Source organism: Oncorhynchus nerka, linkage group LG2 (assembly GCF_034236695.1).
Source record: "Oncorhynchus nerka isolate Pitt River linkage group LG2, Oner_Uvic_2.0, whole genome shotgun sequence".
NCBI classification, from domain to species: domain Eukaryota; kingdom Metazoa; phylum Chordata; class Actinopteri; order Salmoniformes; family Salmonidae; genus Oncorhynchus; species Oncorhynchus nerka.
Window position 1 is genome coordinate 77,450,135 of NC_088397.1, and position 22,706 is coordinate 77,472,840.

The 22,706-nt window shown below is 42.0% G+C and overlaps 2 protein-coding genes across 2 annotated transcripts; one reads left to right on the forward strand and one right to left on the reverse strand.

Moving 5' to 3' along the window:
* The first annotated feature begins 953 nt into the window (after positions 1 to 953).
* LOC115142652 (cryptochrome-1-like) lies at positions 954 to 17,558 on the forward strand. The gene is made up of 12 exons (XM_065021872.1): positions 954 to 1,145; positions 2,642 to 2,813; positions 3,352 to 3,359; positions 5,644 to 5,708; positions 5,830 to 5,970; positions 6,099 to 6,404; positions 6,986 to 7,137; positions 7,370 to 7,572; positions 7,767 to 7,868; positions 8,025 to 8,135; positions 15,823 to 16,043; positions 16,454 to 17,558. Exons 1-12 carry the CDS (start codon positions 1,016 to 1,018, stop codon positions 16,496 to 16,498), a joined length of 1,656 nt encoding a protein of 551 aa, XP_064877944.1. The 5' UTR covers positions 954 to 1,015; the 3' UTR covers positions 16,499 to 17,558.
* Positions 17,559 to 18,409: 851 nt separating this feature from the next.
* LOC115142673 (transmembrane protein 263-like) lies at positions 18,410 to 21,819 on the reverse strand. The gene is made up of 3 exons (XM_029682317.2): positions 21,454 to 21,819; positions 20,515 to 20,599; positions 18,410 to 19,995 (listed from the first exon to the last, which is right to left on the reverse strand). The coding sequence occupies exons 1-3, from the start codon at positions 21,460 to 21,462 to the stop codon at positions 19,688 to 19,690; spliced, it is 402 nt and encodes a 133-aa protein (XP_029538177.1). The 5' UTR covers positions 21,463 to 21,819; the 3' UTR covers positions 18,410 to 19,687.
* Positions 21,820 to 22,706: the final 887 nt, after the last annotated feature.

Below are 22,706 nucleotides of genomic sequence, written 5' to 3' on the forward strand. Positions count from 1 at the left end.
CCATTTGCTGTATGATTTCACCTTGTGCCTCAATGTACGATTAACACTAGGGACATTTAGTTTAACTATTCATTGCTTCTTATTGTTTGAGGGCTAGTAGCGAACAAGCTAACGTTCGTTACGTACTAACGTTAGCTAGTATTGTTGCCTGATTACGGTATCCTCGTTTACGTGCGCTTTTGCCCCCAATCAATTATTGAAGAATGATAAATAATCATTACCGAGCAACTCTAAATTCATCGCTGAACAATTTTGATACCACGTTTATCAAAATAAACAGTCAAGTTGATGTATTCAAAACACTGCTTTGTAGCTCTGCCGTTAAAAAGACCGCGACTGGTGCCTACCAAACGAAGGACCCCGAACAAAGCGATGCTGAAACTGCCCAAACAAAAATCAATGAGGAATGGATTCACTTGTCGATACGGGGGTGTTTTCGTTTAACTATTGTTACTTAGATTTGTGTACGCATGATTTAATCTACTTATTCAAAATTTGAATAAATTAACGTTATACGCAAGACCGACACAGTTGCGCTTGTGCCCATGTATTTTAACAAGCCATCACGCTAGTTTGAGCCATCAATGCTTCCAGTGGACTCAAAAATTCTACCACCAGTGATCATCCGGGTCTCTCCCAAAGTAACCAATCACATGTTACACATAAAACCGGGCGGGGATTCGGATGATCGAAATATAGGTATTACATGTCAAATAAAAATGCTCAACACATAATGAAAACTTCACCCAAAAAATATCATATTTAGTGCACCAAAAGCCTCTAAATATTGCACAAAGTGTTTCGGAGCCATGCCACAGAAACGTGAGTTCATGCCCACTGCGGAACTTGGAAATCCACCAATTGGATACATATTTTTTTCTAGGTCGCTTGTTGGGACGTGTCGCTGGGAGAATATATATTTCTAACTAGACAGTAAAGGTACTGTGGTTTGAAACTGACATCATATCTATTAATATATTTTCTATATCATGTGTTATTCACTGGAACATTGAGCATGCGCTGTAGCCAGAACAGTTATGAAACTATTTATTGCATTGGTAGAACTGTACCCTGGAAAGAAAACCCTAGACAGTTTAATTTACATTTTGAGAGACCACCCGTGGGATTTAACGACACTGTCAACGGTAATTACATAAAAGACATCCTTGAGTACACATTACAGGTACATTTTGGGGATTATTGGTTATCATAACGCATTAGGTGTATTCCTTGTAAAGTAGGGGAACATGTATTACACTTACATAAGGTAAGTGTAATTGACCCGCTTCTGAGGCTGTGCATTGCCAGTTAATTAACAAAAAAGTGATATTTCCTTGGATTAGGTATAGAATGTGTGTTTAAGTGTCTTGAGTTTTCTGAACAATTTGTGTGCAGGTATGCAATGTATAAAATGCGAAAGATGCTGTAACAGTCTAGCTGTTATGGTCACCAGATTGACCTACATTGTGAAGTGCTCTAAACGGCCCTGTATCTGTGTGATATAACGTCTGTTTATTCAAAAATCGAGAAACTAAATTTATTGCATTTTCTTCATGCCTGCTGATAAAAACTAAAGCAATATTTTGTTATTTTTGGAATATAATATTTTAGTTTGATTTGTCTCCAAAAATGTTTTTTGTTGTTGTAATTATTATTTTTAGTGAGTAGAAGGAAACTAAACTATTTTGGATGGCCATATTTGTTTCAGTCCCATTTGACAGTACACATCATATAAATGTATTATATTATATACATGTCACAGAAATATGAAAATAATGTCATGGTAGAGTTGAAGACAAATGGAAGTTCTGTGAGCATTGCAAGCATGTTACATTATTTCTGACTAAAGTCTTTTTGTAGGCACTAACTCTGCCATGTCTCCTTGGCCAAAGCCAACAGGGAAGTGAATGGGGTTATTGTAGGGTTTTTGGATAACTGCCGAAAATAAGGTATGTGGTAAACACAGGCTTAAGAGATCTAATGTTTAGCTCTATGTGATAATCTTCATCAGCTAATGTCACTTTTTGTGAATTTTTATGCATTTACATAATCTAAACAATAATATAAAGTACATAAATGCTTCATAATTCATAAAGGTAATGTTAACTGACTGATAGAACAAAATGTATAAAATCTCCTAAACCTGTGTTAACTAATCTCAGACCTTATTTTCAGAATTTGTTCCAAAAGCACATTCTTCCCCATTAATTTCACTCATAGAAATGGCAGAATGAAACAGAGGTAACTAATTTCCATTTTTTTTGGACTACAAGATGAAAAGCTCTATTCCAGTGTGTTTAATTACCAGTTCTCTATACTACATGTCTTCAAAGATGTAGTATAACTTGCACCAAAAAAAAATCGAACTTGCTTTTTTTTTTTTTTTTTTTTTGTGTGAAGGTATAGCAGGGTTTCCCGAAAACTTGGTCCTGGTTGGCACGTTTCATTTTTCTCCCCTAGTACTACACAGCTGATTCAAACAACCAACTCATTATCAAGTTTTGATGATTTGAATCAGCTGTGTGGTGCTAGGGCTAAAAACAAAATGTGCACCCGTGGGGGCAGGACCGAGTTTGGGAAAACCTGCACTATGGCACATACGGGGCTTCTAAACATAAAATAAATCCCCTTTTTTTTTCAGTCCCTGTTTCAAATATGTCCAAGAACTCCATCCACTGGTTCCGGAAAGGACTGCGTCTCCATGACAACCCGGCTCTGCTGGAGGCGGTGCGGGATTCAGACACGGTGCGCTGTGTCTACTTCCTGGACCCCTGGTTCGCTGGCTCCTCCAACCTGGGGGTCAACCGGTGGAGGTGAGGCACAACTAACTTATCTATTCATCTATCAACCAACCAATCAATAAGGTTATATTGTCCCAGTAGACATAAATGCATTGTGTATGCTCTGATTGTGTTATTACAGTGTTAACTATTTAACAGTGTTGTTCAGTGTATTACAAAGTTGATGTTGTAGGCAGGATTGTGGTCTGTTCCATTTCAATTCAAGAAGTGAATTGGAAGTCCAATTTATTGACCCAGACCAGATGTTATAGTGGTTAGTTGTAGTGATCTAGTGGTTTTCAGAACAGCTCCCATTAGACGGTTGCCACTATCTGGCCAAGCTAGAGAAAACAGAAGTAGGCTATGGAGTGATCAGATGTGCCAGTGGAAGGCCTGGATATTAACATCCCATAGATCAGGTAGTTGTATAGGCCCAACAGAGCAGGATTGCAGAAGTAGGCCTATATTGTAATTCTGTCTGCTTTGAAGATAAAAGTAGTGTTAACAGCATTGTCTTCTGTATTGAAAGTTAGTGGATTCTATGTTTGCGTATTCTCCAATTATTTGCTAGGTTATTTCGTAGGCTAGCATTTAATAAAGTATAGTGGTGCTTATTCCTTGATTCTTTTAACTCAGAAGATATAATAAATACTACTAGGCCTAATTGAATGAATGGCAGGCAAAAGCAACAGCTTCTCTCTTCCAGACATGGTTAAGAGAGCATTCATAGTGTAATAGACACAGACAATATTTTCACTTTCTGTACAAATTATTAAGTCCTCTCTGGGGCATTTTGTCTGGCATCCAAAACCAACGAGGGTAGAGCCAAGGCCTGTAAAATGGCATCTTCCAGGCAGGGAGATAGGTTAGTGGGCCAATAGAGAGTTAAGTTTCCTGAGTTAATGGTTGCTATTGGGATGACCAACTTTACAACAGGCTGTGCTGCAGTGGAGCAGCCTAGCTGGATCTTTAAACAGCAGCAGTGGCCCTCAGATCTGTAGCTGGATCTTTAAACAGCAGCAGGAAGCAGCAGTGGCCCTCACATCTGTAGCTGGATCTTTAAACAGCAGCAGGAAGCAGCAGTGGCCCTCACATCTGTAGCTGGATCTTTAAACAGCAGCAGGAAGCAGCAGTGACTCTCAGATCTGTAGCTGGATCTTTAAACAGCAGCAGGAAGCAGCAGTGGCCCTCACACCTGTAGCTGGATCTTTAAACAGCAGCAGGAAGCAGCAGTGGCCCTCACATCTGTAGCTGGATCTTTAAACAGCAGCAGGAAGCAGCAGTGACTCTCAGATCTGTAGCTGGATCTTTAAACAGCAGCAGGAAGCAGCAGTGGCCCTCACACCTGTAGCTGGATCTTTAAACAGCAGCAGGAAGCAGCAGTGGCCCTCACATCTGTAGCTGGATCTTTAAACAGCAGCAGGAAGCAGCAGTGGCTCTCAGATCTGTAGCTGGATCTTTAAACAGCAGCAGGAAGCAGCAGTGGCCCTCACATCTGTAGCTGGATCTTTAAACAGCAGCAGGAAGCAGCAGTGGCCCTCAGATCTGTAGCTGGATCTTTAAACAGCAGCAGGAAGCAGCAGTGGCCCTCAGATCTGTAGCTGGATCTTTAAACAGCAGCAGGAAGCAGCAGTGGCCCTCAGATCTGTAGCTGGATCTTTAAACAGCAGCAGGAAGCAGCAGTGGCCCTCAGATCTGTAGCTGGATCTTTAAACAGCAGCAAGGAAGCAGCAGTGGCCCTCCCATCTGTAGCTGGATCTTTAAACAGCAGCAGGAAGCAGCAGTGGCCCTCAGATCTGTAGCTGGATCTTTAAACAGCAGCAGGAAGCAGCAGTGGCCCTCAGATCTGTAGCTGGATCTTTAAACAGCAGCAGGAAGCAGCAGTGGCCCTCAGATCTGTAGCTGGATCTTTAAACAGCAGCAGGAAGCAGCAGTGGCCCTCACATCTGTAGCTGGATCTTTAAACAGCAGCAGGAAGCAGCAGTGGCCCTCAGATCTGTAGCTGGATCTTTAAACAGCAGCAGGAAGCAGCAGTGGCCCTCAGATCTGTAGCTGGATCTTTAAACAGCAGCAGGAAGCAGCAGTGGCTCTCAGATCTGTAGCTGGATCTTTAAACAGCAGCAGGAAGCAGCAGTGGCCCTCAGATCTGTAGCTGGATCTTTAAACAGCAGCAGGAAGCAGCAGTGGCCCTCAGATCTGTAGCTGGATCTTTAAACAGCAGCAGGAAGCAGCAGTGGCCCTCAGATCTGTAGCTGGATCTTTAAACAGCAGCAGGAAGCAGCAGTGGCCCTCAGATCTGTAGCTGGATCTTTAAACAGCAGCAGGAAGCAGCAGTGGCCCTCACATCTGTAGCTGGATCTTTAAACAGCAGCAGGAAGCAGCAGTGGCCCTCACATCTGTAGCTGGATTAGCCATCTTTTAAATTGAGGAATAAGTCCATTTGTCCACACCTATACTTTTTTCTATTTTTTATTTTTATTTGATCTGTAAAACTTTTGTGAATCGACAGGCAGATAGACCAGATAACCTGCTATATCCACAGCTTGTTTATTGCCTTCAAAGGTGTTCAGGTGTTAACTCTGCACAAAAACACTAGACACACACACCATGTACCACCTGCTGCTCTCCTCTCAGGGGGCTGTTCTGTGGCAGCAGGATCAGAGTTTTCTGTCAATCAGTCATTTGGGATCCCACTCTGATCACTGAACCATGTAACCGTTGCACAGTTTCATTCCAAATATTACTGCTGCAACAGTAAGGACAGAATCTGTGCCTCAATGACCATAAATGCTTGAAAGGTACATTTTTTCAATACTTTTACCACAAGTGGCTTAACATGCTGTGTGCATGTTTCCCACCCCAGGCTTTGACACTGACAGCTTGGCTCCAGCTGTGTGGCCTGGAGGAGAGAGTGAAGCTCTCACCAGGGTAGAAAACAACTTAGACCTGACCTCTCCACAGTACGTAACACACACACACACACACTCAGACTCAGACTTATGTTTTATATCATATATGTATCATATATTAAACCTTTCTCTCTCTCCAGACATGGCAGATGAATTTTGAGCGTCCCAGGAACACCGCCAGCCCCCTGCTCCCCAGTCCCCTGGGTCTCAGCCCCTACCTCCGCTTTGGATGTCTGTCCTGTCGACTCTTCTACAGCAAACTGGCAGAGCTGTACAAGGAGGTAGTGTACATGCACACACAGCTATCCATACTGAACACTAACCCCAACTCACAATGATCACAACTATCACGCAAGGTTGTTTCTATTTTTTGCTTGTGTTATATTTCTCTTCTCTGTCCTCACCTCAGGTGAACAACAGTCCTCCCATCTCCCTCTACGACAAGCTGCTGTGGCGTGAGTTCTTCTATACTGCTGCCACTAACAACCCTCGTTTCGACAAGATGGAGGGCAACCCCATCTGTATCCGCATCCCCTGGGACCGCAACGCAGAGGCGCTGGCCAAGTGGGCCGAGGCCAAGACGGGCTTCCCCTGGATCGACGCCATCATGACCCAGCTGAGGCAGGAAGGATGGATCCACCACCTGGCCAGACACTCTGTGGCCTGCTTCCTCACCAGAGGAGACCTGTGGATCAGCTGGGAGGAGGGGGTGAAGGTAATGAGGAGGAGGAGGGTGGAAGGAGGGATATAAGGGTTGGAGGAGAGAAGACATGTAGATTAGCTGGGAGGAGGGAATGAAGGTAATGAGGAGGAGGAGGGTGGAAGGAGGGATATAAGGGTTGGAGGAGAGAAGACATGTAGATTAGCTGGGAGGAGGGGATGAAGGTAATGAGGAGGAGGAGGGTGGAAGGAGGGATATAAGGGTTGGAGGAGAGAAGACATGTAGATTAGCTGGGAGGAGGGGATGAAGGTAATGAGGAGGAGGAGGGTGGAAGGAGGGATATAAGGGTTGGAGGAGAGAAGACATGTAGATTAGCTGGGAGGAGGGGATGAAGGTAATGAGGAGGAGGAGGGTGGAAGGAGGGATATAAGGGTTGGAGGAGAGAAGACATGTAGATTAGCTGGGAGGAGGGGATGAAGGTAATGAGGAGGAGGAGGGTGGAAGGAGGGATATAAGGGTTGGAGGAGAGAAGACATGTAGATTAGCTGGGAGGAGGGGATAAAAGAACTGTAGAGACATTATGTGTGAATGACTGTGTTGTTCTGTGTATCTGACTATGTTCACCTGTCTGTCAGGTGTTTGAGGAGCTGCTCCTGGATGCAGACTGGAGTGTGAATGCAGGCAGCTGGCTGTGTCACTCCTGCAGTTCCTTCTTCCAGCAGTTCTTCCACTGCTACTGTCCTGTGGGCTTCGGACGAAAAATAGATCCAGAAGGAGACTTCATCAGGTTGGTATATCTAAATTCACACACGCACGCACACACACACACACACACACACAACATGCGCACACACACACAAAGTATCAACGCATAAAGTATCAAAATATCTGCTTTAACAAGTCATACATTAGCAAGGCTGTTCTGTAAGTCTGTCTGGCTGCTGTCTGTATGTGGTGCTGAACCAACTCCTCTGGCAGTTGTGACGATGCTCTGTTTGAATTTCTTCTTCTGCTTGCAGGCGATACTTACCTGTCCTGAAAGACATGCCAGACAAGTACATCTACGACCCTTGGAACGCCCCCATAGAGGTGCAGTCGGCGGCCAGGTGTGTGGTCGGCGTGGACTACCCCAAACCCATGGTGAACCATGCAGAGGCCAGCCGACTCAACATAGAGAGGATGAGACAAATCTACCAGCAGCTGTCCAGATACAGAGGACTCGGTAAGTCTTTTTCTCCCTCCCTCTCTTTGTATTTGTTCTTAACTGACTTGCCTAGTGAAATAAAGGTAGTGCTCTCTCTCTCCTTCTCTCTTTGTCGCTATCCCTCTCTTTCTGTCTATCTCTCTCTTGCTTTCTGTCTGTCTCCTTCTCTCTTTCTCACACCTGCTCATTATTACTTGTCTCTCTTCTGATAGGCTTACTAGCTGCTGTGCCAAACAGTCCTATTGAGGGTCTGAATGTGAATGCGGTCAAGCCGCTGACGTCGCCCACTACTGGTAGAAAACACAGCCATCATGGTGAGCAAGGACCATGGCCTAAAACACCTTTACTGTTGCTATCACACCATGACTGCAAAGTGAGCACACTCTAACTCCTCTTCCTCTACTCTCCTCTCACCCTCCCCTCCTCTCCCACTCTCCTTTCCTCCTCCCCCTCTCTTTTCCTCTATCTAGGCCGTGGTAGAGAAAACAGAAGTGTAATAGTGAACGGTGAGGAGCAGATGGGACCCAGGGCAGTTAGACCACGACCTGGACCAATATACACTCAGAATAAGACTCGACACGGTATATCATGTCAGACTAGACACGGTATATCATGTCAGACTAGACACGGTATATCATGGCAGACTAGACACGGTATATCATGGCAGACTAGACACGGTATATCATGTCAGACTAGACACGATATATCATGTCAGACTAGACACGGTATATCATGTCAGACTAGACGCGGTATATCATGTCAGACTAGACGCGGTATATCATGGCAGACTAGACACGGTATATCATGGCAGACTAGACACGGTATATCATGGCAGACTAGACACGGTATATCATGTGTCTAGTATATCATGTCAGACTAGACGCGGTATATCATGGCAGACTAGACACGGTATATCATGGCAGACTAGACACGGTATATCATGGCAGACTAGACACGGTATATCATGGCAGACTAGACACGGTATATCATGTGTCTAGTATATCATGTCAGACTAGACGCGGTATATCATGGCAGACTAGACACGGTATATCATGGCAGACTAGACACGGTATATCATGGCAGACTAGACACGGTATATCATGGCAGACTAGACACGGTATATCATGTGTCTAGTATATCATGTCAGACTAGACGCGGTATATCATGGCAGACTCGACGCGGTATATCATGTCAGACTAGACGCGGTATATCATGGCAGACTCGACGCGGTATATCATGGCAGACTAGACACGGTATATCATGTGTCTAGTATATCATGTCAGACTAGACGCGGTATATCATGGCAGACTCGACGCGGTATATCATGTCAGACTAGACACGGTATATCATGTCAGACTAGACACGGTATATCATGTCAGACTAGACACGGTATATCATGTCAGACTAGACACGGTATATCATGTCAGACTAGACACGGTATATCATGTCAGACTAGACACGGTATATCATGTCAGACTAGACACGGTATATCATGTCAGACTAGACACGGTATATCATGGCAGACTAGACACGGTATATCATGGCAGACTAGACACGGTATATCATGGCAGACTAGACGCGGTATATCATGTCAGACTAGACGCGGTATATCATGGCAGACTAGACGCGGTATATCATGTCAGACTAGACGCGGTATATCATGTCAGACTAGACGCGGTATATCATGTCAGACTAGACGCGGTATATCATGGCAGACTAGACGCGGTATATCATGGCAGACTAGACACGGTATATCATGTCAGACTAGACACGGTATATCATGGCAGACTAGACGCGGTATATCATGTCAGACTAGACACGGTATATCATGGCAGACTAGACATATCATGGTATATCATGTCAGACTAGACATATCATGGCAGACTAGACACGGTATATCATGGCAGACTAGACACGGTATATCATGGCAGACTAGACACGGTATATCATGGCAGACTAGACACGGTATATCATGTGTCTAGTATATCATGTCAGACTAGACGCGGTATATCATGGCAGACTAGACACGGTATATCATGGCAGACTAGACACGGTATATCATGGCAGACTAGACACGGTATATCATGGCAGACTAGACACGGTATATCATGTGTCTAGTATATCATGTCAGACTAGACGCGGTATATCATGGCAGACTCGACACGGTATATCATGTCAGACTAGACACGGTATATCATGTCAGACTAGACACGGTATATCATGTCAGACTAGACACGGTATATCATGGCAGACTAGACACGGTATATCATGTCAGACTAGTAGACTATCATGGCAGACTAGACACGGTATATCATGGCAGACTAGACACGGTATATCATGGCAGACTAGACACGGTATATCATGTCAGACTAGACGCGGTATATCATGGCAGACTAGACGCGGTATATCATGTCAGACTATATATCATGTCAGACTAGACATATCATGGCAGACTAGACGCGGTATCATGTCAGACTAGACACGGTATATCATGGCAGACTATATCATGTCAGACTAGACACGGTATATCATGTCAGACTAGACACGGTATATCATGTCAGACTAGACACGGTATATCATGTCAGACAGACTAGTCAGACTAGACACGGTATATCATGTCAGACTAGACACGGTATATCATGGCAGACTAGACACGGTATATCATGGCAAACTAGACACGGTATATCATGGCAGACTAGACGCGGTATATCATGTCAGACTAGACGCGGTATATCATGGCAGACTAGACGCGGTATATCATGTCAGACTAGACGCGGTATATCATGTCAGACTAGACGCGGTATATCATGTCAGACTAGACGCGGTATATCATGGCAGACTAGACGCGGTATATCATGGCAGACTAGACACGGTATATCATGTCAGACTAGACACGGTATATCATGGCAGACTAGACGCGGTATATCATGTCAGACTAGACACGGTATATCATGGCAGACTAGACTATATCATGTGTCTAGTATATCATGTCAGACTAGACGGTATATCAGACTGGCAGACTAGACACGGTATATCATGGCAGACTAGACACGGTATATCATGTCAGACTAGACACGGTATATCATGTGTCTAGTATATCATGTCAGACTACATGGCAGACTCGACGCGTCAGATCATGGCAGTATATCAGACTAGACGGTATATATGTCAGACTAGACAGTCAGACTAGACACGGTATATCATGGCAGACTAGACACGGTATATCATGTCAGACTATCATGTCAGACTAGACACGGTATATCATGTCAGACTAGACACGGTATATCATGTCAGACTAGACACGGTATATCATGTCAGACTAGACACGGTATATCATGTCAGACTAGACACGGTATATCATGGCAGACTAGACACGGTATATCATGGCAGACTAGACACGGTATATCATGGCAGACTAGACGCGGTATATCATGTCAGACTAGACGCGGTATATCATGGCAGACTAGACGCGGTATATCATGTCAGACTAGACGCGGTATATCATGTCAGACTAGACATCATGTCAGACTAGACGGTATATCATGGCAGACTAGACACGGTATATCATGTCAGACTAGACACGGTATATCATGACAGACATGTCAGACTCATATATCATGTCAGACTAGACACGGTATATCATGGCAGACTAGACACGGTATATCATGGCAGACTAGACACGGTATATCATGTCAGACTATATCATGGGCAGACTAGACACGGTATATCATGGCAGACTAGACACGGTATATCATGTAGACAGATATCATGGCAGACTAGACACGGTATATCATGGCAGACTAGACACGGTATATCATGGCAGACTAGACACGGTATATCATGTCAGACTAGACACGGTATATCATGGCAGACTAGACGCGGTATATCATAGACTCACGGTATATCATGTCAGACTAGACACGGTATATCATGGCAGACTAGACACGGTATATCATGTCAGACTAGACACGGTATATCATGGCAGACTAGACACGGTATATCATGGCAGACTAGACACGCACGGTATAACATGTCAGATTAGACACGGTATATCATGGCAGACTAGACACGGTATATCATGGCAGACTAGACACGGTATATCATGGCAGACTAGACACGGTATATCATGGCAGACTAGACACGGTATATCATGTCAGACTAGACACGGTATATCATGGCAGACTAGACACGGTATATCATGGCAGACTAGACACGGTATATCATGGCAGACTAGACACGGTATATCATGGCAGACTAGACACGGTATATCATGGCAGACTAGACACGGTATATCATGGCAGACTAGACACGGTATATCATGGCAGACTAGACACGGTATATCATGGCAGACTCGACACGGTATATCATGGCAGACTCGACACGGTATATCATGTCAGACTAGACACGGTATATCATGGCAGACTAGACACGGTATATCATGGCAGACTAGACACGGTATATCATGGCAGACTCGACACGGTATATCATGTCAGACTAGACACGGTATATCATGTCAGACTAGACACGGCAAATATATAATAGCCTTCCCATCACAGCATAGCCTTCCCATCATTCTCCAACTTCAAATCCAAGATGGCAGCATGTGAAGTCGTTTGTCCGTGACTAGTACATTTTAACCTATCGACTTCAACACCCAATCTACTCACACGCGCACACACTCACATTCAGACTCATACATACACGCTGTCTCTCTCCCCTTACCTTCGTTGGCCTCTAATTTGTATTTATTTTTGTCAGAGAGAATTTTTGTCAGTGTGTTTGTAACAGTTTTCGTGGTATTGCTTTGTGCACTGACTTTACTGAACTCTGGAGAAAAGGAACATTGTCGCTGGGTGAGTACATCTGACAATGTGCTCTCCCATCCATTGGACATTTTGTCTGCAGGAACTTGCTCTTTTTCACTCGGTCCACTCATCCAAGTGCCGGTGTATTTGTGGCATGATGTGAACAGTACGAATTTGTGTCACTGCCAAAGTCTGATGGTTTTAAATGACTGTTTTGTATTGTCTGGAAACTCACTTGTAGAATTTGCCCTCTTAAAAAAAAGAAGCCGTGCAAGGTTATTAAACAGGTGCCTAGTTATTCTTCTTTTGTTGATATCAGGTAACGTGCAACCTAACCCTGATTTTAAATCTAGATCTGGTTTTGGTATGTTTCACTTAAATGTATGCAGCCTGTTGTCAAAAATTGATGGGGTTAGGATTTGGGCTAAATCAACTGATGCTGATGTAATTGTGTTTTCTGAAACCTGGCTCAGCAAGTCTGTTTTTGATAAGGATATTTGTATAAGTGGTTACAATGTTTATCGCACTGATCGGGTTAAGAAAGGTGGGGGTGTGGCTATATATGTCAAATCTAAATTCCCTGTAAGTTTGGCAAAGTCTGAAACTATTTGTAAACAGTTGGAATTTCATGCTTTGAATATTGAGGTTTCAAAGGGTCTCTCTATAACTGTGATTGGCTGTTATAGACGCCCCCCCCCCCCCCCCCTCTGCTCTCTGTGATGCATTTTCTTCTCTGATGCACCTTATGTCTAAACTTCTTTATAGTGAAATTATATTGATTGGTGATCGCAACTGGTGTTGGTTAAAGCCGGAGTCTGATGATTTAAAAATGTATTGTAATTCTATGAATCTTACCCAGTTGATTAACTCACCCACTCGCCCAAATCTCAAATGTCCAGATAAATCTACCCTGATTGATTTGATATTGACAAATGTTCCACATAAATATTCTGCGGTTGGTGTTTTTTGTAATGATTTAAGTGACCATTGTGTTGTTGCTGTTAGAAATACTAAGGTTCCAAAGACAAACCCACGTTTTATTCGTGAGAAAAATTTGAAGAGTTTTAATGAGCAGGCTTTCTTTCATGATTTGTTTTATTTTGACTGGAGCAAGATTGAGTTTATTACTGATGTGGAAACTGCATGGAAATTCTTTCATGATGGTTTTCACAAATAGTAAACAAACATGCCCCATTCCACAGGTTCAGGGTTAAAGGGCAGGATAATCCATGGTTTTCTTCTGAGCTGTCTTGTATTATTCACGACCGTAATCTAGCCTGGGCTAAAGCAAGGAAATCACGTTCTGATGCTGATTGGCTTATTTTTAGGCAGTTACGAAACAAGTGTTCTTTTCTTCTCAGGAAGACCAAGTCTGAATATTTTACGTCTGTTACCACTGATACCCTGAATGACCCTAGAATGTTTTGGAAGGCTATTAAGTCTATGTCTGGTAACAGTAATGTTAATGAATTACCGTCATGTGTTTTGAAGGACTATGTTGCTATATATGACAACTGAAATGCTGAATTGTTTCAATGAGCACTTTGTATCATCTGGTAGGCTGTTTGATTCAGTGTCCTCTGTCTCTGTACAACCCTGTGTGGATGAACCAGTGAGAGCTGGTCAAACTTTTAGCTTTTTGCTATTCTCAGTGCAGGTGGTACATAAAGCCCTGAAATCCTTAGATCAGAGAAAGCCTGCAGGTCCTGATCTTTTGGACCCCTGCTTTTTAAATTACATATCTGTTCAATCTAACCCTGGAATGTAATGAAATTCCAAAGATCTGGAAATCAGCATTTGTCCTACCACTTTTAAAAGGGGGAGATCCAACTCTTTTTAATAATTATAGGCTAATCTCAAAGCTGTCACCCCTGGTGAAAATACTTGAAACCCTTGTAAGGGAACAGCTAAAATAGTTTTTATTTACTAACTCTATTTTATCAATGTACCAATCGGGCTTCAGGAAGAAGCATAGCACAATTACAGCAGCCATGAAGGTTTTAAATGATATCACTGAAGCCATTGACAAAAAACAGCACTGTCTCACTTTTTATTGATCTCTCTTAGGCTTTTGATACAGTTGATCATGCTATACTAAGGCAGAGATTGTCGAGTGTAGGTCTTTCGTAGTTAGCATGCAGTTGCATGGTTTGCTATCTGTCTGATAGAACTCAGTGCACTCAATTTGATGGGCTTATGTCTGTTAAATTGTCTGTCTTGAATGGTGTGCCCCAAGGCTCTGTACTTAGTCCTCTCTTATTCACTATTTATATAAATGATTTAGACAAAAATGTCCAAAATGCACAACTGAATTTTTATGCTGATGATACTGTTATTTACTGTTGTGCCTCGTCTTACAAAAGCTTTCCAGAACATGCAAACGGTTTTTATACTGTTCAACATACCTTGTGTCAATTGAAGCTTATCCTCAAACTGACAAACTAAACTAATGGTGTTTTCTAATGCAAGAAATAGACCTCTGAACCTTTCACCTATTACTACCTGTCAGGGCAAGGAGATTGAGGTTGTAACCTCATATAAATATCTTGGAATTTTAATTGACGACGGCCTCTCTTTTAAATTGCATATTCAACAACTTACAAAAAAATTGAAGCTGAAATTGGGATTTTATTTTAGGAATAAGGCCTTGTTTTTCTTTTGAAGCCAGAAGAAGGCTAGTATCAGCTACATTTATGCCTTTACTAGACTATGGGGATATTTTATATATGAATGCTTCCGCTCAGTGTTTGAGATCAATTGACACTCTTTACCATGGCACTTTGAGATTTATTTTAAACTGCAAAACCCTTACGCACCACTGCACTTTGTATACCAGGGTTGGCTGGCCTTCTCTTGTCACTCCACTCGTAGGCTCAGTCACTGGTATACTTTTATTTACAAAGTCATTTTGGGTTTACTACCTTTTTATTTGTGCATTTTTATTGTTCAGAAATGTGGTGGGTACTCTCTTCGTTCGCTGGACTTTATCCTGCTAACTGTTCCAAATGTCCGAACTGAATTTGGTAAAAGGGCTTTTATGTACTCTGCGCCACCGTCTTAGAACACCTTACAAAATACTTTTAAACTGGAAGAACTTTTGAGGTTGATTCCCTGACCAGTCAATGTTTTTAATTTGCTGTTTTATACTCTTGTGAATTCAATGGTTTTTACTAGATTACTTGTAGTTTTTCATGTTGTCTGTCTGTAATGACTTGGTACTGCCTATCTTGGCCAGGGCGCTCTTGAACTTTTAATCTCAATGAGCCCTTCCTGGTTAAATAAAGGTTAAAAAAATAAATCAAATATCATATCAGATTAGACACGAGATATCATATCAGACTAGACACGTTATTTCATATCAAACTAGAGACAGTATATCAGACTAGACACAACAGTCACGTACAGTATTATGTTGAGGAGGAAATTCTTATGTCTATTTCTGTTTTTCTCTTTGTCACTGCAGGCTGTGGAATGGCGCACACAGAACAGGCCCAATCGTCCAATCAGGAACTCTGTCAGACAGGATGTGCCCATGACTTTGCTGTGCCTCAGTATCCAGGTTATCTGGTCCGGGGCCAGGCCGGGTGCAGGTCTAGGAAGAGGAGACTGGAGTTGGAACAGGAAGTGGTCGGAGACAACGACTCTCTGTCTTACGCCTTCAAGTTGCAGCGACACAATAAACAGGTAAGTCAGGGGTGAATGTGTGTGTTAACATAGACTGTAGAAAACAGAATGTAATGTACCTGGGGGGGTCCATAAGTTACAAAAAAATCTGAATATTCATGTTTCTGAGTTCATGAAGTTAGACTTTTAGGAGTCATTTAGCAGACGCTCTTATCCAGAGAGACTTAGTTTGTGCATTCATCTTAAAATAGCTAGGTGGAACAACCACACATCACAGTCATAGTAAGTACATTTTTCCTCAGTAATGTAGCTATCAGCAAAGTGTGAGCTAGTAGGGGGAAAAGTCCAGGCTTTTTTATTTTTTATTTTACACTCAGTTTATCATTGATTCTGCATTGTGATACTGTAAACCCATCTGGCATTTACTAAGTAAAGCATAACAATAATGTGTCCTTTGTTCTGTGTTTCAGAAGGGTACGGGTCAGCAGGATGAGAGGATGGCTGTGTCTTCATAAGCTGCTGCCGTCATAATGGATATTATTATACATACTGTACATAATGTTTAAATAAATATTTTACATTTTTGTATCAAGGAAAAGCCTCTGTTCCTGTATGAGATGTGACATGAAAGTCCCTGAGTCTTAGTTTTCAGATTTGTGATCTCAAAAATGTATTATTTAAATTTGAAAAAATGTTGGCATCTAATTTTTGAGCCCAAGGTTAGGACTCTAAATTCCTCACATAGGTTGAACATAACTGATGATGTAAATGTCAGTAAGACTAGCTTTACTTCTGTACTGTATGTGTGAAACAGCCTGATAGCCTGAAGACAAATTCCATCTGGAATTATTCTGACAGAGCAGACAGACGAATAATATAACCATTTCACAGAAGACCTGATATTTAGATCTGGATCACCCATTACCTTTGACCTCTAACCCTGAGGATCGCAGCAAGTGGATTGGTCAAATCAAACCAGCTGCTCTCTGTAGCGAAAGTGTGTGTTATAGCATATGGCTGTCCATGTTACTTAATTTCTGCTAAAATGGAGGGTGAAGAATGAATGCTATTCTGGGTATAGAATATGAAGTGCCAAGATGAGGTCAGTGGTACTTCTATTGGTAGACCAGTGTCCTATACTAGACAGTATTAGACACAGCAGTAATGTTCCATCTATCCAGCAGTCCAGCCGTTGACAAACCTTAGATTCACCAGATTCTGAAATATGTATTACCATTACATTCCTTTATACTGTTTTCCAGTGTAATGTCAACTCGCTCAAATGTAATATCAGTGACCAGCAGGCAGGACGTCAATCTTCAGTTTGAAAATGCTAGTGTATGTTATGGTGTCAAATATCATGCAGCTTATGTTTCCATAAATAACAGTGTTGCTTTTGTACATGTTTTCTTCCCTCTGGCACTTTGTATGGCTGCTTTTGTTTTTACAGAATTACCAAAATAGCCTTCAGATATACATGTTCAAATAATGTTTTGTATATACAGTAAACCTCTCTCTGCTTGTCTATGTAGACTAATCTATTTCAACTGAAATTAAATGGTTGAAACAACTCTATACACGACTTTTCAATTTGTTTCCATCTTGTCTAATTTTAAGGGTATTTTAATTTCTGTTTAGGAATGTGCAACATTTGATTAATTATTTCATAAAAGATACTGGTAAAGTTTTTTCAATCATTTAGCTGGGGCACTCATTCTCATCTGCTCCTGTGTTTGGAAATAGTTCACTTGAGACTATCTTGGTTCCAGACTGACACCAAGGATATGGAGCAGGCAAGCATCTGTAAACATCCCTCCCTGAGACAATATACAAGACACCATTGGTTTATCAGCAACCTGTTGAAAAAGACGTGATTTGTCATTTAGCACACATCTCCTTTTGGTACATGTAGAACAGTAAAAATAACTGTCAGGAGAAGATTCTATATCTTGTCTGGTTGGTTGCCAGTTAGTTTGAGGTATAGACTAGTCAACCTGTTGTCTTGTCCATAGTGATGTAGTGCTGTGTCATGCAGCAACAGTCTGGCACCCAGGCTAATAATAGGACTCCATATTGACCCGAACACTCAGACCCTTGAGGATCAGCAACACTCAGCCTTTCAACATGGCAACATAGACATTACACAAACAAGAGTATGCCATTAGAGAAATGCAGTTCCCAATGGACTACCCTCATCTAGTGGTGGTACCAAAGACCGTGGATAAATTATGTCCTACTCAGGCAGTTAACCATAGAACAAAACTGGTCTGTTTAACAGGGTGGCTCTCCCATAGACACCAATGCAATAGCAGCTGGGTCTGGTCTGCTTAGTTCATTGACCAATAATTTAGCAAAGGAACAGATTTGGGAAGCCTTTGACTTGAAACCACAAGGTACATCACGTTGTGAATAAGACAGAGGCAAAGTTAAACTTCCCTATGACACTTTAATACTATGTCAGAAAGTAAACAAGTCATTCACATCAGTATTCTCTACCAGCAACAGCCCAGTCATGGCAGAATGCAGACAAACAAACCCAAAATGTTGCATTGAAATGCTGAATTTCCATAGAAATGTTCACAAACATAAAGGGCCAAAACAGACAGGCAGTAGAGAAACTAGCCTTTCATCAATAAATAGAGATTTTGTTAATATAAAATTGATGACATTTCCAGTTCATATATGAATCAATTGAAAAAAACAACGGTCCAAGTTATCATAAATGCCACCACCGCAAACTAACAGGGCCCTCGTCTCTCTCGGAATCATACCACCTCCAACTCTTATTTTGTAAATACTATCAAACTCTTTTCAGAAGTCCCAAACAGCTATATCTTCAACACATGTTCACTGTAGCATTTTGAAACGAGCAATGTTCTGTTAGGACAGCTCTCACAAAAGATCACACAAAAATACCAGCACATCATAAACCAGGCTTTAGTTGGTTGGAGAAGAACCCAGCTTACCATGTCTGTCTCGAACTGCTAGACAATGTCTTAAGGCTTCAGGGGCCCATGTTGTATTCGATGACGAGCCCTTGTACACATTGCACAGCAAAATTGTGTTGAGGGCAAACGGAGGGGGGTAAGGACAGCAGAAAAAGGGGACGTATGTGACCCCTGCCCTGAATAACAAGAATCTCCCTCAACACCAGCTACGTTTCCATCCAATTGGCGACAGATTTTGATGCGAATATTCAAATAAAGAAAACACGCGTTTCCCACCAATGGCGTTTCCACCAAACATACTTGTTGCAGATAAGTTAGTGTGTGATGACGTAGTGCACACAAAATGTACTTTTCCCTTGAAGTTTTCATGTACCAATAAAAATCTCAAGTTCAATGTTTCTTCTCATTTTCAACTACCTATAGTTGTCAGAATAACAGTTGCGTTAAATAGCAAATGACCAAAACTACCTGTTTCCATCACAGCTGTCGTGATTTTAAAATGTTTATACGATAACTTTACTTGCATAAAAACATGGTTACAGACTAAGAGAACAGAACAAAAAAAGGGGAGGCTACAGAAGCACTACTGTACAAGTTCCCTAAGTACAACTTAGTGAATGTGCTGTACAAACTAACAGAAGAAAAATAAATGTCCATTGAAAACACGGTGACTAGCTTTGTCTCAACTCATCACATCCTCTTATGGCTCAGTCGGGGGGCAATGCATTGTGTGTTGTGTCCATCATCTCCTCCTCCTCACTCTGCCTTGTCCTTAGTCTTGGATCTGAACGGAACTTTGCTGGCTACAGTGGAACCCACCGATGACACGCCCCCAGCAACCGATGACACGCCCCCAGCAACCCCTTTCACCAGGCCGACGCCCATTGAGGGGACAGAGGTGACTGCTGATTTGGTGTACTCCAGACTCTTCCCACCCAGCCAGGCGACTCCTCCTACCGTGGCGCCCACCATCGTTTTACTGGCGCTGAACAGGCCACCGCCGACCCGCCAGATCATGCCTGGCTGGGCCACGGGGTGCTCCTTCCCTTCATCCTTTCCCTCATCTAGAAGAAAGAGATAGCGTTTAGAAAGACCACACATAAAAAAAACACCTCGGTAGAGTTTCAGAAAGAGACAGACCATTTTTATGAGACTGACAATTACCAGAGTGTGAGAGACCAGACAGAAAACAGGTTGTGCTTGGATAGACACTCAAGAGACTGCTTTTTTAGAAATAGGCTTATACCTACACACATTGAATCATATCGTTAAACAATAGTAACATGTCAATACTTTGAGGTATTCTACATAATGCACTTACTGAGAAATCTTTCCACAAGATGGTTGTACTGCGTGTCAGTCTCTTACCCTTCCTCTTGCACAAACAAACATATTCCCTTGATACATCTCTCAAGTTGCTTAAATAGCAACAGCCAACCCTTCACCCTGAATTGCACCATATCCCAGATGATTAAAGGGTCCCTTGACAAACTGGCACTTTAAAAATGCCCACCAAGGGTGATGCAGCAGAGAAAGTTTGCGCAATGCAGAGTGCACTGTTGATGTGTTCTGTGCCTAGTTACCTGATGTGGGGTCATTTTCAGTGGGCTCCAGTTCTTCTCCAATAAGACAACCTTCAGGCTGGGGCTCTGGGGTGGCATTCACCTTCTGACACAGGGGAGAAAAAAATATATATATATATGAAGTAATAATTGATACACGTAGTATATATCTTAGAAGTTGTTAAACCACCACTAGCCCTATAAGCAATAGGCAACATCTCTGCAGGCAAAGTCAAAAGAGTATTATCAAACTCACTTGGAAATACATTTCTCAATAGACATAAGTGCACATTTTCTGATCCAGAATGTTCGCTGCCACGTTGGGGGTGCGTTCAGGCTTTACCCTGTAGGCCTACTGAGCAGCCATGAAAAACGTTCTACGTGCATAATACGTAGGTTAAGTAACACCATATTAGAAAGGCTATAATTGAGGCTTCCTTGCGCAAAACGTTCAATTTGACGGGGCCCGTCAAGCAAACAATGTTCAAAACCTGTGCTTGTTGATCTTAAAAGTTAATGCTCTTGTTGTAAAACAATAGGCTATAACCCTTGGCTGTTTCGTGTAGATTAATGCCCCTTTGTTAATCAAAAGACAAATAAAGAGAGCCAAGGCTACAGGTTTTTAAAAACAAGGCTCTTAAAAAGGTCTCCCCGCAGTGAAAGCTCTTCTCTGTTTGGAATACGTATGCTGCGCTGAGTGAATAACACTCACGAAAAGTGGATAGCGAACAGCAAACCGTTAATCATATTAGTTTTTACTATATTTAGTTGTTTTTTAACCTGTTGTGTAAAACTACCAGCTGTGCATCACTCTGGATCTAATCAATTCGGTTTGGCATTTCGTTCGTACGCAATGGTTTATCATACCCCAATCTATATGCAGTATCACTTTACTTGTCGAAACACATAGGAATGCATTGTGAAAATGAAATCGATATAATAGGCCAAACAAATCCTTACCTTCACCATGTTTCCAGTACTTTCCGATGGCCGCTTGCAGAAGAGAATGCTACGTCTTCAAAAAAAAACGCACCTGAGACAAAGAATAACTGGTGCGCTCGTTTGTCTCCTTGAGAAATACTATCGCAATGTTCCGCCTCTGAGTTCTTACTTTAGTTAAAAAATATATATATTAAACGCTGCTCTTTACGAATAACGCCTTGCCCTCTATTTCAACGCACGTATAATCGTACTTGTGAGGCTTCAAACTTTTCCCCCAATTTTTTTTTTTTAAAGTATACGGTTTATCTTGTTGGTTCTGCCGACGTGGCGCCTCAACTACTGCGCTCGTTTGCTCCGGATCTCCGGATCTTGCGTCACCTAAAACGGGCTGCGGCCTGTTTCTCTTCATGAGTGCTACACTACTTACGTGTACTACATGGACTACATATTTACTTTTTCAGGCTTCACTTAAAGAGAAAATGACAAACTGTTATGTAAAATGGATGAATTTTCATTGACCCTTTGGACTATAGCTATCAAAAAAATCACGACATGGCATATAATTCATAAGAATCAGTACATGTTTTATATTTTGGTAATACATTCATTCAACTAAATAACAACAGGTGAGTAATATATAGTAATATATAACGTTTGTTTATTCAGCATTTGTCCATGTTTAGATAAGATATGTTACACCATACCAACAATATAATAACTCTATATGGACCCTTATCACATAAATCTTGTGTTTCAGAGAAGGAAATATATTGTGTTCATCATTAGGTAACAGCATCCTAATTCATAAATACATGTCATGGCAACCCCTGGTGCAAGAGCTCTATCTGTCCCAGTCAGTGGAGGCTCCTCAGAGGAGGAAGGGGAGGACCATCCTCCTCATTGAAGTTCATACAAATAAAAATGGTAAAACATAACTTTTTTATCATTTTTAGATAAAACTATACTAAATATAATCACGTCACCAAATAATTGATTAGAACACACTATTTTGCAATGAAGGTCTATAGTAGCCATAATAACACTGTAGTGTAGCCCCATGGTGTAGCCGGAGGACAACTAGCTTCCGTCCTCCTCTGGGTACATTGACTTCAACATAAAACTTAATAAGCTCATGGTTCTCACCCACTTCCATAGACTTACACAGTAATTATGACAACTTCCGGAGGACGTCCTCATACCTATCAGAGCTTTTGCAGCATGAACTGACATGTTGTCCACACAATCAAAGGATCAGAGAATACATCTAGTAC